Below are 15,384 nucleotides of genomic sequence, written 5' to 3' on the forward strand. Positions count from 1 at the left end.
ATCAGAATGTCAAAGTGCTAACATATTGTAATTTTTAAGTTAAAGTTAGTATAAATAGTTTTGTTTTTATTTCTGCCACTTATGTAGTTTTCAACCTAGAAGTTTTTTTATTTTCAGCAATGCATATGTATAGTTCTACCTTCTTATCAATGAAATCTCTTTGAAGCTTCTCTGAATTACTCTGAAAGATGAAAAGTCATACATGTTATGGTATGATATTCATAAATAAAATTATTTTGTTCTATAATTCAAATGAAATATATATGATGCAACTGAAAGATATATAGTTGGACGAATAATGAAAAGTTATCAGTTCTATAATCATATGTATGGATGTATGTTACTTTAGTATGTGCATACACTCACTGTATGTTATCATTTTGACACATAATGAGGTTAAGATTGCAGATACTTCCTATGAAAAAGTCCTCTTTGTTTTACTATATATAGTACTGCATAAAAAACACGTCTGATTGTACCTACATAAAAAGGAAATGTTTTGTTAGTTGCAAGAACAAATCAACTCTGAAATAAGTGCTATATATATGAATGATTCTGATATATTAACACTCAGCACTGCATGCTCTTTCTCTTTTTAATGTTTGTCTTCTATTTTAATGTTTTTTTTCTGAAACAACTGCTTCCTATTATAATTACATATATTTATGTTTCCACAATTGTGATTAGAGGTACAAGCTACACAAAAAAGTTTAACAAAGACATTCACCAATATAGGAATAAAACAGTAAACACTTTTTCATCCATTGAGTCAACTTACCTTTATTTTTGCTTCTTCCATTGTAACCTTTAAAACTATTCCATAGCATTTCTGTACTGTAATGGAGCATAACGATTGTAAAAATGCAAGGCTCAGAAGGAAACTGGTGCTACAACAAAGGTTCAATGCAAGAACTCATCAACATTCATGTAAGTCATTAACATCTTACTTAAACCATTTATGTTTTCTAATTCTTCATCAATAATTTATTTAAAAATGATGCATTTGTATGTTTCTATGTTTTTTTATGTTGCAGATGACAAAGAAGAGAATGCAAGAAAGAAAACTAAATTTGCAAACCATTCTTCTCAAAGTAAATAAATCTCACGATTTCTTTTTATATATATATTTGTAACTGTATGTTTTGGATTTTAACTTCACAACACAGATGCATACTCAAACATCTTTGTTGTTTTAATCACAGATAAAACAATTGTATCGCAAAGATCATTTCACAAAAAATATAGACAGGAATCCATTACAACAGTTGGATATTAGTAAGTTTTTTTGTTTCTAAGCTATATCTTTACATAATGTTGTTAAATGAATCAATGAAGTCTTTTTGTTTATTTCTTTAATAACAATGCTTCTACAATAATCCTTTTCCAGATGTTGACAACAACAACAACAACCTTCACAATACGAATTCAATATTTCACAGACAAATTGGTCAGTTCTGAAGTTCTTCCAATACTTAATTTTAACATTATTTATGAATAATATTAATTCCGTACCACTTTAAACTAACCTTCGTTTCAATGCAGTAACTGTCAACAAATACTCAAGTTTTTCAAGTACTTTAGTTGAACAACAAATCACTTCACAATCTGCAACTTCTACTTTAACTTACCATAGTCCTTTCGGTATATTTCTACATTATTCTTAATTTCTTATATACCTGTTTAAATGACAATTTTAGATTTTATATCAATGTTTTTGAATGACTCCAGCTTTTAACAATAACAGTCAGAGAAATTATGGACAAAATAATTACAATTCCAGTGCAGGTAATTACATTTGGATTCATACTCACAATGCCAATGCAGGTAGGACAATTGTTTTTTGTTGTTTTTCATAGGTGGGAGATCAGAGGTTGTAAATGAGTCGCATTCTGTTTCTAAGAATAAAGTTGTCAAATATCCTTTTCAAGTCATACAATCACTTCAAAACAGATTCAATCTTGATGATGAAACAACAAGACAACATAATTATTCAGACACAACAAATGATGATTCAACAACGATAAGAGATGATGGTAATTCTGATATTAAACTTATTGATGTTAATATAAATTCCTTTGAAATCATTAATTAGTTTTCATCTTACTAATATTGAAGAACATACTACAAGTACTACAACTACAAACGAATTGTATTGCAAAGGAGAGTTACAAGGTACATAATGTCCAACACAATTGTATAGAACTGCAGATTAAAATATTCGCATTTTCATTCTAATGTTTTGTAATGATTTTCAGAATTGCTCAATATTTGAGAACCTTGCTTGGAATGCCAATACTGTAAAGCTCAACTTTGGTATGAAGAAAGAGCAGAAAAATGTAACACCTCAAAGGGAGTTGAATTCTCATTGTGTTGTCAAAAGGGAAAAGTCTAAATTCCACTATTAAAAAGACCACCTAATCTTCTTGAAGGTTTGTTAAATGGTGAAGATCAGAGAAGCAAATCAGTTTTACAAAACATAAGAGTATACAATAGCATGTTTTCATTTACTTCAATTGGTGGTAAGATTGATAATTCAATGAACAATGGTTTTGCTCCACCACAATTTATTCTGAATGGACAAAACTATCACCGTATTGGCAGTTTATTGCCAGAGCATGGATCAAAGCCAAAGTTTGCACAGCTGTACATATATGATACCGAAAATGAAATGACTAACAGAGTGAAGCATTTCAGGTCAGTGAATATATTAAATAATTTCATTATATGAAATATTTAAATACATGTGTTGACATGTATTCTCTTTATTATTTTTTAGTTCAAACACAAAGGAATCTGTTATAGATGAATCATTGGTTGCTGATTTGATTCAAATTATTGACAATCACAATGTTCTTGCGAAATCTTTTAGAAGAGTAAGAGATTTGTCACTGGAACATATGGAATCATATTTCACGCTAAGACTATTTAGAGGCAGAAACAAAGACCCTAGAGTCTACAATACACCTTCATGTGATGAAATAGCTGCACTTATAGTTGGTGATTTTGGCAATATGGATGTAGGCAGAGATATAGTGGTGAAAAAATGTTCTGGTGAATTAACCAAACTGCACGAAACTCACACAGCTTTCATTCCACTACAATATCCTCTCATGTTTCCATATGGAGAAGATGGTTATCAAGAGGATATCCCAATAAGAGAATCTCATTCAAAAACAAAATCCAGGGTAAGAGTTAGAATTTCTTTGCGAGAATTTATTGCCTTTAGAATACAACAAAGAGCTGTAGAAGCAGGAAATATTGTGAATGCATGCAGATTGTTCCAACAGTTTCTGGTCGATTGCTATACAATGGTTGAAGCCCAAAGGTTGTCATTCATCAGAGCTAATCAGAAGTTAATTCGCTGTGATATTCTTAATGGATTACAAGAAGCTGTTAATAAAGGAGAGACAAATCCTTTTTTAATTGGAAGACGTATTGTCTTGCCTGCTTCTTTCACTGGTGGTACCAGATACTTGTTCAACAATTGTCAAGATGCTATGGCAATTTGTAACAAATTTGGATATCCGGATTTGTTCATTACTATAACATGTAATGTGAATTGGAGTGAAATAAAAGAATTTGTCTTACCAAAAGGCTTATCAGCTTCGGATAGACCTGATATTGTATGTAGAGTGTTCAAGATGAAGCTGGATGAAATGATGACAGATTTTAAGAAAAAGGACTTCTTTGGAAAAAGCACTGCAGGTATGTTATATATGAAGTAATATACATTATATAAATTTATATTAAATTAGATTCTGAAAAGTATATTTATTTTTTATTTATATATGCAGGAATGTACACAGTAGAATTCCAAAAAAGAGGTTTACCTCATGCACATATACTTTTATGGTTGGATGGAGAAAGCAAGTTGAAGAATTCAACTGATATTGATAAAGTAATATCAGCTGAATTGCCAAATGCTGATTTGTACCCCAAATTGGAAAAAGTTGTCTCAAGTTACATGATTCATGGACCATGCGGACCTGCAAGACATAATTCACCTTGCATGAAGGAAGGAAGATGTTCTAAATTTTATCCAAAAAAATTCACATCTTCCACTTCAATTGATGAGGAAGGATATCCATGCTATAGAAGACTTGATAATGGTAGATTTGTTGAGAAGAATGGAATTAAGATGTATAATAGAAGTGTTGTTCCTTACAATCCACCACTTCTAATGAGGTATCAAGCACACGTCAATACAGAGTATTGCAACAAGACCAATTCAATTAAATATTTGTTCAAGTATGTGAACAAAGGTCCCGACAGAGCTACTCTTAAAATAAGCAACAACTCTTCACAGTCTGAAAAATCAACCATTATTGATGAGATCAAAAGGTATTACTATTGTAGGTATCTATCACCATGTGAAGCTGCTTGGAGAATATTTGCTTTTGACATCCACCACAGATGGCCTCCTGTTCAGCGATTGACCTTTCATCTTCCTGGCCAACAATCAGCTTTGTTTAAAGATGATGATGATATTAATGTGGTCTTCAACAGATACGAAAATGCTAACACAATGTTTCTAGCTTGGTTTGAGGCTAATAAAGTTTATGAGGAAGGAAAACAATTGACTTATTCAGAATTTCCAAGCAAATTTGTGTGGTTTGCCAAAGAAAAAGAATGGAAACCAAGGAAGAAAGGCTACAACATTGGTAGACTGACTTATATTCCTCTTGGTTCTGGAGAACTTTATTATTTGAGGATATTACTGACCATTCAAAAAGGTTGTATTGATTATGAAAGCATTAAGACAATTGATGGAAAGTATTATGAAACATACCAAGAAGCTTGCTATGTTTTGGGATTGTTGGCTGACGACAAAGAATATATTGATGCAATCAAAGAAGCAAGTGAATTTGCTTCTAGGTATCAACTTAGAAGATTATTTGTTACTTTGTTGTCGATGAATGCAATTTCTAAACCAGATATAGTTTGGAATTCTACTTGGAGTATCTTATGTGATGGAATTTTGTACCAAAAAAGGAAGGAGATGAACTTATCAGGTATTTCATATTTTTTTTTAATTTGCTATACATATATATTTTAATTGTATAATTTACTTATTGCAGGTCTTCAAATTCAGAATGCTGAATTACAAATGGTAGAAGTTTGAAAGATTATCCTTCATTACCTCAACTTGATCTTTCAGATGTACATACATTCAATAATAGATTTATTGTTGATGAGCTGCAATATAATAAAGAAGACATGGCAAAAGAACATGACAGTTTGTTTAAAGCACTGAATGATGAACAAATTCATGTATATCAGGATATCATGACAGCAGTTCTTTCAAAGAAGGGAGGATTCTTTTTCTTATATGGCTATGGTGGTATAGGTAAGACTTTTATGTGGAAGACATTGTCGGCTGGTCTAAGAAGCAAGGGCATGATTGTTTTGAACGTAGCATCAAGTGGAATTGCTTCTTTATTACTTCCTGGTGGAAAAATAGCACACTCTACCTTTTGCATCCCACTGTTAATTAATGATGAATCAACTTGCAACATAGCACAAGGTAGTCTCAGGGCAAAACTTCTTATGGCAACAAGTTTAATTATCTGGGATGAAGCACCAATGATGAATAGAATGTGCTTTGAGGCATTTGATAGAACACTAAGAGATATTATGCGAAATGTTGATGATGCCAATAAAGACAAACCATTTGGTGGCAAAGCAGTTGTCTTGGGAGGTGACTTTAGACAAATTCTACCAGTTATCAAAAAAGGATTTAGGTTTGATATCATAAAATCATCAATCAACTATTCAGAGTTATGGAATTGTTGTAAAGTGCTAAAGTTATCCAAGAACATGAGATTAAGTACTACATCAAATACTGAAACAGCCAATAATATTCAAGAATTTGCTGATTGGATATTGAACATTGGAGACGGGAAAATGGATCTAAATGAAAATGGTGAGTGCATGGTTGAAATTCCAGAACAGATCTTGATTACAAACACAGATTTACCTTTATTGGCATTGGTTGAATTTGTCTATCCTCAATTTTTGGTTAACATGTTGAATCCTAATTATTTTGATGATGGAGCAATTTTGTTCCCAACAAATGATTCTGTAGAGGAAGTAAATGATTTCATGTTGTCTTTAATTGGTGGTGAAGAGGTGACTTATTTAAGTTCAGATACACCTTGCCAATCTGATGAACAAGATGAAGTGCAATCTGAATGGTTTACATCTGAATTTTTAAATGATATCAAATGTTCAGGGATACCAAATCATAAACTGAAGTTGAAAATAGGTGTTCCAATTATGCTCTTGAGAAACATTGATCAAGCCAAAGGTCTATGTAATGGCACAAGATTGCAAGTCAACCATTTAGGCAAGAATGTAATATGTGCAACTGTAATTACTGGAAAAAACATTGGTGACAGGATTTTTATACCAAGAATGGATTTAGTGCCATCTGATTCAGGTTTGCCTTTCAAATTTCAAAGAAGACAGTTTTCGATATCTTTATGCTTTGCAATGACGATTAACAAAATTCAAGGACAAACACTTTCTAAAGTCGGCCTTTATCTTGCACAACCTGTATTCACACATGGCCAACTATATGTTGCTATTTCTAGAGTCAAGACCAAAAGAGGATTGAGAATACTTATATTGGATGAAGATGGAAAGGTAACAAACACAACTAAAAACGTTGTGTACAAAGAAATTTTTGAAACTCTTTGAAAAGAAATCAATTATAGGTATGTCATTTCTATTTTTTTTTTCATTTCAAAATTGTTATAAATATATATCAATTGATTTATGTCATTTTCTGCTATGTAGGAAAATCATGGTACAGTAAAAGTTCAACAAAGAAGTCATTGTGTACAAAAGGAAATTCTGTACAAAACAAATTTATGAACTTCAATACCAAAGGATACATTCTAGGTATGTCATTTTTTTCTTTTTTAATTCTTATATTAACAAAGTAGTTTATTAGTCATATTTTTGTTGTTTGTGGTTGACAATAGTATTCAATGAAATCAAATATTAACTTCACATACCACTTTAATTACATTCTAAATTCATCTATTCTATTCATACACTTCAACATCTTTTTAAAACATTACATTCTCATCATATAGATTATTAAATTTCCAAAACCCCATTGCTATTACCACAATTATTAAATCTAAAAAAAAAAGATACATTTAAGCTCCTGTTTCAAGCATTTCCTTTTAAAAAAAAATTAAATCTTTTTTCACTATGTTACTATTTGCTTTAGATAAACCCATACATAAAGGAATAACCAACCACATCATGACCATTTGAGATTCTCACTTTATAAAATTGTTGCTGCTATCGAATTTAGACAGTTCCTTCACATGAATCAAAATTTCCTTATATAAAACTAACAAAAAAATAAACATAATCACATAGAGTCATTCTGATATATATCTTATGTAATGTGTACTTCAGAACTATTGTAAGATAATCATGTTATCTTATATCATGTTGTGATTGAAGAACCTGATCCAAGCTAACAAAATGAAATGATAACTTTCTTTCCTAGATATGTTTGTAAAAAGTAGATATACAATTCAATTAAAATGGGAGAAAAGCACTAGATAAGTGGTTTTGAAGCCAGTCATGGATTGCAGAACGAAAAGCATAATTGGGAACAAGATTGTGACGGTCAAGCTTATCATTAGTCATTGGTGAGTTGTCATTACCACCATCAAGCCATCCTTGTATAGCCAGTTAATTAACTTTCACTTAATTCCTTTTTATTTTCACATTCCCCTTATGTGTCCTAAATAAAGGAACAGGAAATACAAAGTGAAACCAATCCTTTAAATATAATTAAAAATATTTTAAATATTAAGACTCATGTAAGAAATAGACTCTAATATAATTGAAAATATAATCTATATTTTAGGACTTTATTTTTAAAATTATTTAAATATTAAATCTGCTTAACTATGCACATATATGAGTAATAATATGATGAGCTTATTTTTCTATTTTATAATAATATGTACAAATACAGTAATGAAACTAAATACAAATGGATTGAGAATAAAACATATGATTACCACTACTTTGAAAATAGTTAAGTTCAATTTTAAGTATGAATTTTTTAAAAATTGAAATCATAAAATATGGTATTGTTATTTTGTTTCTGTTATTTTTTTTATCCACCTTTATATACTTTTTACTTCTTTTATTACTGTATTTAAATATAAGAGGAGACCGAATGAAATATATGAATTTGTGATCTTAAAAAAAATATATTCTGTCAGAAAAAAAAACTTTAAATGTTGGACTATATCAACTTTATTTTTTTCAAATTTTTATTATATATTTAATTTTTTACTTCATTTTTCTCAAATAATTTCACTTACAATAAGTTTATTATTTAATTTAATTTTTCTAACAAATTATACTAAAACTTTAACAAATTCAATTATTTTATCATATACATTTGCTAAATTTAATTGAAATCAAGAATTTCTTGACTTTATTTATTGTTTTCCTAGACATTTATTACTTATTTTTTTTCTACAAATATAAACTCTTTCTCAGACTAGGGGTAGACAAAAAATCTAATTTTCTTGATCCAATCCACTTTTGCTTTGACCCAATCCATTTAAAATCCATTTTATTAAAAATCAAATCCATTTAAAATTCATTTAATGGATCTGGATTTCAATCTAATTTACATCTTATATACTTTATGGATTGAATATCCATTCTATAAATCAAGATTTTCAAATATGGATAATCCAAAAAATTCAATTCCAATTTTCAGTTTAAATCTTGATCCAAATATTTGGATCTGGATTTAAAAAAAATCCAAACTAGTTTTGCTAAAGAAATGGATTTGGGTTGAAAATCTAATCCAATTATTTAAATCTAAACTGTATGTGGATTTTATCATTAAAAATCTAATCCATACTCACCCCTATCTCAGACTGAAACAATGGATACGATATCAATCAAGAACACAAATAAAATAAAAACTAACTAACAAATACTATAGAATATAAAAAAATTATCATCATGTACATGTACAAACATTTGGAATTAAAACAACCATTTTAAATTTTCCAAAAAATAAAACATTAATCATAATTGGTACAATTAAGATTGACATAACTTTTTGGACACCTTAATTTTGAGTACAATATAACGAAAAAATGTTATCTTTAAGTTTCATTTTAAGTCCTAAAAATATAAAAAATAATGGTTAAACCATACCAAAAAATAGAAATAAAACCTAATTCACTTCTCCAATTTAAATTACATATATGATTATTTATTTACATATTTGATTCAAATGTTACTCATCTCCAAAATGATTTTTTTAATACACAGTAGAATATTATTAAAATTATCTTTTGAATGAAATATATTTATTTTAGTTCGTTTTATATACCAATTTTCAACTCCTTTTCAACAAAATGTATTACAAAAGTATTAAAATCACATTGATTTTCTTGAAAAGTAATGAGTTAATATATGAAAAGAAAATTTTTAATATTTTAAATATTAATTAAAATAATTAACACAAAAATAAAGAGGAAATGTAAATAATTACCTTTTAAAGAGAAAAATTGTAAAAATTATAGTTCATTGAGTAATAATTTAAAAAATATATTTATAATAAAAATATTATTAAATTATAAAATTATACACTTATATAAATTCTTTCAAACGGCAAGTAAATTTTTTATTAGTGAGTTGTTAAAATAAAATAAAATCTTTAATTAAGAATTAAGAAGGATCAAGAGAAAAATTCTCCCTTGTAACTGTGGTTATTATAATTATGTTTTACCTAACACTCCTAAAATCTTAAATTTTAACGTCAGTTTGATATATAATTTAGTGGTGGTTTGAACCGTCACTATTTGTTTTTCGTCGATTAAATAACTAACACGGAATTTGACGTCACAAAGCATCATAACGTTGGTTAATTATAACCGCCAGCAAAAATATTAAAGTCGATTTTAACCACCATTAAGTAAATTTTAAAAAAGGTATATTTAATACTTAGCGGCAGTTGTAATCATCAGTAAATTCAAAAATTAAAAAAATTTAGTGATGGTTGTAACCAAGGGAATTTTACAAAAATTATATTTAATACTTGGTGGTTAAAATCATTATATTTAATACCTTAGCTACAGTTGTAACCGCCGGTAAAGTCATATTTTTTTAAAAATAAAAAAAATAAAAAATCTAAAATCTATTTATCAAACATGTCAAAGGTGTTCAAATAATATTTATTTACTGACATAGAAGAAAACAATTAAGTGGATAACAGTTTATAAATTAGAAAATACCAATAATGCTACTTCTATTTGTATATTATAGAACAAATTTATAAAAAATTTAAAGTGCTTCAAGACACACATTGGGTTTCAAGTAGGATCAACAACAATCACACGATCACACGATCTACTCTTATAAGTGTAAGTCCCAAATCACCAATATGAGACGTCTAGATAAATATAGAAGCTCCAACACCTTGGAAATTCTGAAATCCAAACAATAGGTGACCTATTAGACAAAAGATCATTTAAGGAATTACCAAGGTTAGTGAGGGCAAAGCACTTACATAACCAATACCAATAGAATTTCTTGAGGAATTAAAAATGAGTTTTATCAAAAGAATGTAATGGTATATTTTCTCTTGATTGTTGTCTGGTATAAACCATTTCATTATTTTAATTTCTTAATCAGTATCCACAGTTAAAGGTAACAATTCTCTTGTTACAAGCAGCTGGTTAAATTCTATGTGAAAAGGAAATAAAAAAATCTCGTGATTTTATCAGTGTAGAGTTATAAATATACTATTATACGTTGTACCTGAGGAATGCAGAGACTTGTTATGGTTAGACCAGCGAGTAAGTCGTCTCTAAAAACCTTGTTTGATTGAAGTGTTTGGGAGAACTTTGTTCTCTGTATGAAAGCCTAACTAGTCTTTTCTAACAGAAAGCTTGCCATGAACAAGGTCTTTCCAAGCTCTGATGTTAAATTGTTTTTGCTACCGGTGTTTCCAAGTAATGAGAATCAGACACCTTTTTAAAGAACAGAAAAGTTCGTTAGAATTTTTAATTAAGTGAAAATTGTCATAAAGTAAAGGTTACATACTTCATTCATCTTGATCATTAGTGGGTAAAAAGGAAATCTTCGATCATTTTCAAGCATATTGTTATCTCTTTGCTTTTCAAATTTTGTGAACTGTGTTCTATATTTTGGAACACAAATAATCCTTACTTGTGCTATAGATGAACCAACACGTTTATCCTTGTTAGAAGCTTGCTAATGATGAAGGATTATCTTGTTTTCTTTTAGAAGATTAATGAATATGGTGTGAGTTGATTAAGAAAGCTAAGTGAAATTCCCACTGGACATTAAGATAGCAAGTTATCTAGATGTGAAGGTTCCTTTCACAAAGCTCAAGAGAAGAAGATGATGGATTGATTCAAACAAAAAGGAAATGGGAAGCACATAAACCATAGAAAACCAAGAACAATTAAAGGAAGAAGAAAACATAAAATGGAAAGGAAAGAAATGGTAAAAATGTGAGAAGCACGCCACTACAAGGCTAGGCTAGAAGCGATGGCAACCTTGAAGATGAGTGGATGTGTGCCACCACTTGCTATGCAAGATAAGGCTTAAAAGTATTCACTCCCTAGGGAGGAAACTCTCACAAATGGTTGAGACACAAGAGTGTTTTTACTTCAAAATCTTCAACCCTTTTACATGTCTAGGAGCACCCTTTATATAGAAGAGTTTAGGGGCCTCTAAGCAAATAAAAGATACCAAAGGATGTAACATCCCGTCAGGATATTACTAATTAATAAATCAAATATGGAATAAATAAAAACAGCGCATTTATTAATACCTCATTTTCCCAAAACGCGGGAAAATTTAAAGCTTTATTAATTGTGCGGATAAATTAAAAGCGTTCATTACAAAACTAAAACCTCAATAACATCAAGTCACCCCTCAGGGTTTACAATTGTTTTCAAAAACAAATAGATACATATGAAAGTTTCCCAGGTCAATCCCCTCTCCGCAACTAAGCTGCACCAGAGCCACCTGCATCACCAACATCTGCTCCCGTGTACCGCGTACACGATCATCGCCACACACACGCAGATAGGGTGAGCTTAGCAGATAAAATCACATATATATATACAAAGCTATAAACATATATATATATTTGCATGTACATATCTCAACCTGCTTACATATCACAACACTTAACTTAACTTTCCACATTACTCTATGTTTATATTCCCTCAATTCAATCTCCAATACGTTTATTTGTGTTCTACATCGTCTGATGATTACTTCAAGGTGACTTGCTGCCATACCTATCGGCCACAACCGATAGAGCACGTGCGGGAAAACATGCTACGGATCATACACCGCAACGCCAGGTAGAGTTCCCATATACGAGCAAAGCCGTATCGTCCCAAGACTACCAAACTCGTCAGCCAACAACTGAGGAGGGCAATCTATCCGGACCCATTCGTACTGGCCACAACCAGCACACTCATACCGGCCACACTCGCCAACCCGAGCCACAACTCAAGGGTTTCTCGTGTTCATCCGCCATCCCGAGCCACAACTCAAGAGATGCCATTCCGAGCCACAACTCAAGGAATACCACGTGCTTAACCCCTATCCCGAGCCAGAACTCAAGGGATACGTTCCGAGCCACAACTCAAGGAACTCCAGCAACCCCACCTTTGAAGCATCACCAAAAGCCTCGTAGATCACGCCTGGAGAATCAACAACACCAATACTGATGCAGTAAAAAATTGTCTGGCGGGGGACACGTACCGCCAGGCATTGCCGCTTCCAGACCGCTTGGAAGCTATGATGAGTCGAACCTTGGTTCACATTCAATAATTAACTTTTGGGGAATTTCATATTATTTTTGCGCTTACAAATTTGATATTAGTTGCATCAAATTTAGATATTCTTGAGTTTAATAATGCAAGTGTAATTTATTTTAGGTCCTCAAGGATATAAATAATGAATATTTTAATTCATAAATTAAGTCCCAAAATAGGAATTTTTGGAGAGAAATAGTTCAGGTACTAAATGCACCCCCAATTCTCATGTTTGCACCCCTTTTTCCAAATGGAATATCTATTATTAAAATAAAATATTTCTAGAGCTAGCTGCACCCCCTGTTTTCAGGTTTACACCCCCTTCTGTAATTTAACTTTAAATTTCTGCTTTGCACCCCTCCTTTTTACTAAGCTGCACCCCTAATGTCACTTAAGATCTAAATCATCAGATTTCGCCACGTAGCAATCCCTCACTTAATATAATAACCACTCACAGTTTGCCACCTCATCAATCCTCCACTAACTCAAATAACCAAACAAAACACGCCACCTCATCACTCTCTCTCTCTCTCACACCACCAAAACCCTAACCCTAATCTCCTTCTCCCTCTCCACCACTCTCTCGCCGCCAGCATCCCTCATGGCCGCCACGAACCAGTCCTGCCACCGCTGCTCACGCCGGAGCGCAGCCACCACGATGCGCTCACCCCGAAAAACCCCGTCACCGCTGCTGCACCGGTAGACCACGACTGCATCGCCTTCTCCACGCGTCCTGCAGTCACCACCACGCCGAACTGCACTCACCGGCCGCGGACTGCATCCACGAGCACGAAGCCACCACACCCTCTTCTTCCTCGCGCCATCGTCAAAACGCAGACCCCACTGCTACCGTCGGAGTTCGCGCTTGTATCAATCGCCACAGAGCTGCATCGCGTCATCTCGGGACACCATCGTCACGCTTACGCTAGGTCGTCGCCACCGTCGCGCTCCAGGAGCTCGAACCTGTCACTTCCGCGCTGTCGTCGAGCCTCTGTTGTGCCTCCATCGCGCCTACATCGGCGCCCCCTACGTCGTGAGAGAAATTGTGGTCACTGTGGCACCTCCATACCTGCAACAACTAGCAACTGGCGTCGCGACCTCCCTCAAACTAGCACTCCGTCAATTTGACAGTCACCGCAACAACCACCATGAACCCGCTGAACCACTCGCGACTCTGTGAAACGCACCTTACGACAACCTCAAGGCAGCCAAACCCTAGTTCTGGAAAGAGAAAGTGTTGCCACATGTCCGCTTCTCAATGGACAGTCCAAAAGTCAAACTGGTCAACCAGTCAACTCTAAGCAAGAATTGGTTAACAGTGGTCAAATTATCTATTTTATGTTATATCTGGCAGGTGGTTCCTCTATTGGAACCCTAAATTGGCCTAGGAAGGAAAAGATAGTCTGGCGGCAGTTCACCACCAACCAGACTAATTCTGGAAATTTCCCAGAATCACAATCTTTAAAAATGGAATATACAAATCCTACATAATCATACCAAATTCAGCATACCAATCAGAATTAAATTAATCAACGCATGAATTACCCTATTTAGCATGCCATTCAAATTAAAAATAAAGTTAACGCGTAAAAGCTCCCCTAACCTGGTTCCTTAGCTTAAATTAGAACAATTGATGAAGCTCTCCCTTGATCACAATGGCCACCCTTGGTTTCCCTCAATTCTGCCTTCAACTCCCTCACGTCAGCCCCTCTCACTCACCCTTGCCTCTGTTTTTCTAAGTCTAGGTTCAGCCTTGCCAAAACCTTGCCTAAACTCCAACTTTTTCCTTTTAAACTAGTACTTTAGGTTACTTAAAAATATTAAAACGAATTTAATTTCATTTACCTTTTAATAACCCTCCATCTCTCATCATGAATGGGAATGCAGCCCCCCCTTGGCCGTACTGCTTCCCATTGCCTCTGTTAACCTTTCCCATTTCCCTCTAAAGTCACCATTAGCAAAATAAAAACAAGCATAATTTCCATTAAGCCTTTCCAAGGTTTGAACCCATGACCCCTTTGTTACCACTCAAGTGCATAACCATTTCAACCAATCATGTTTCATGCTAACCATCACAATTCAAGTATCACAACATACAAGAACATGTTTTCATAAATTTAAATAACAAAACCATAACATCACAAGTTAGCATACATAGGACTCGAACCCAAGTCCTCTCGCACAATCAAAGTGCTCTCAACCATATGAGCTAGCACTTTTCCACGTCATACCAACCATAATTTAATGTCATAATTATTACCCCTCCCGTATTTATTAATTAATTATTTATTTAATTAATTAAATTCTACGGGTCTTACAAAGGATGTCTCTACAAAAAACTAATCCTAGCTTCTAGAAATTAGGTCAAATAAGGTTACAAAAAATGAGAGACAAAGGAGCTAACTATGGTGTGTGCAAGGCTAATTTTTTTCTAGCACTAAAGGAGACAAAGAATGTGTCTCATATGTCTCCAAAAAGTGGCCAAAGTGTGCTAAAAAAAAAAGGAGACCAAAGGTAC

General features: G+C 32.6%; 1 protein-coding gene across 1 annotated transcript; it reads left to right on the forward strand.

Annotated features, from left to right (window-relative positions):
- Positions 1 to 861: 861 nt before the first annotated feature.
- LOC114172639 (uncharacterized) lies at positions 862 to 14,046 on the forward strand. The gene is made up of 8 exons (XM_085674970.1): positions 862 to 927; positions 1,729 to 1,785; positions 2,256 to 2,313; positions 2,430 to 2,694; positions 2,777 to 3,705; positions 3,795 to 5,012; positions 5,159 to 6,645; positions 13,606 to 14,046. The coding sequence occupies exons 1-8, from the start codon at positions 862 to 864 to the stop codon at positions 14,044 to 14,046; spliced, it is 4,521 nt and encodes a 1,506-aa protein (XP_085531096.1).
- The last annotated feature ends 1,338 nt before the right edge of the window (positions 14,047 to 15,384 follow it).

The sequence above is a fragment of the Vigna unguiculata genome, chromosome 6 (assembly GCF_037176805.1).
Source record: "Vigna unguiculata cultivar grain cowpea cultivar isolate G323 ecotype 2 chromosome 6, ASM3717680v1, whole genome shotgun sequence".
Lineage (NCBI taxonomy): Eukaryota > Viridiplantae > Streptophyta > Magnoliopsida > Fabales > Fabaceae > Vigna > Vigna unguiculata.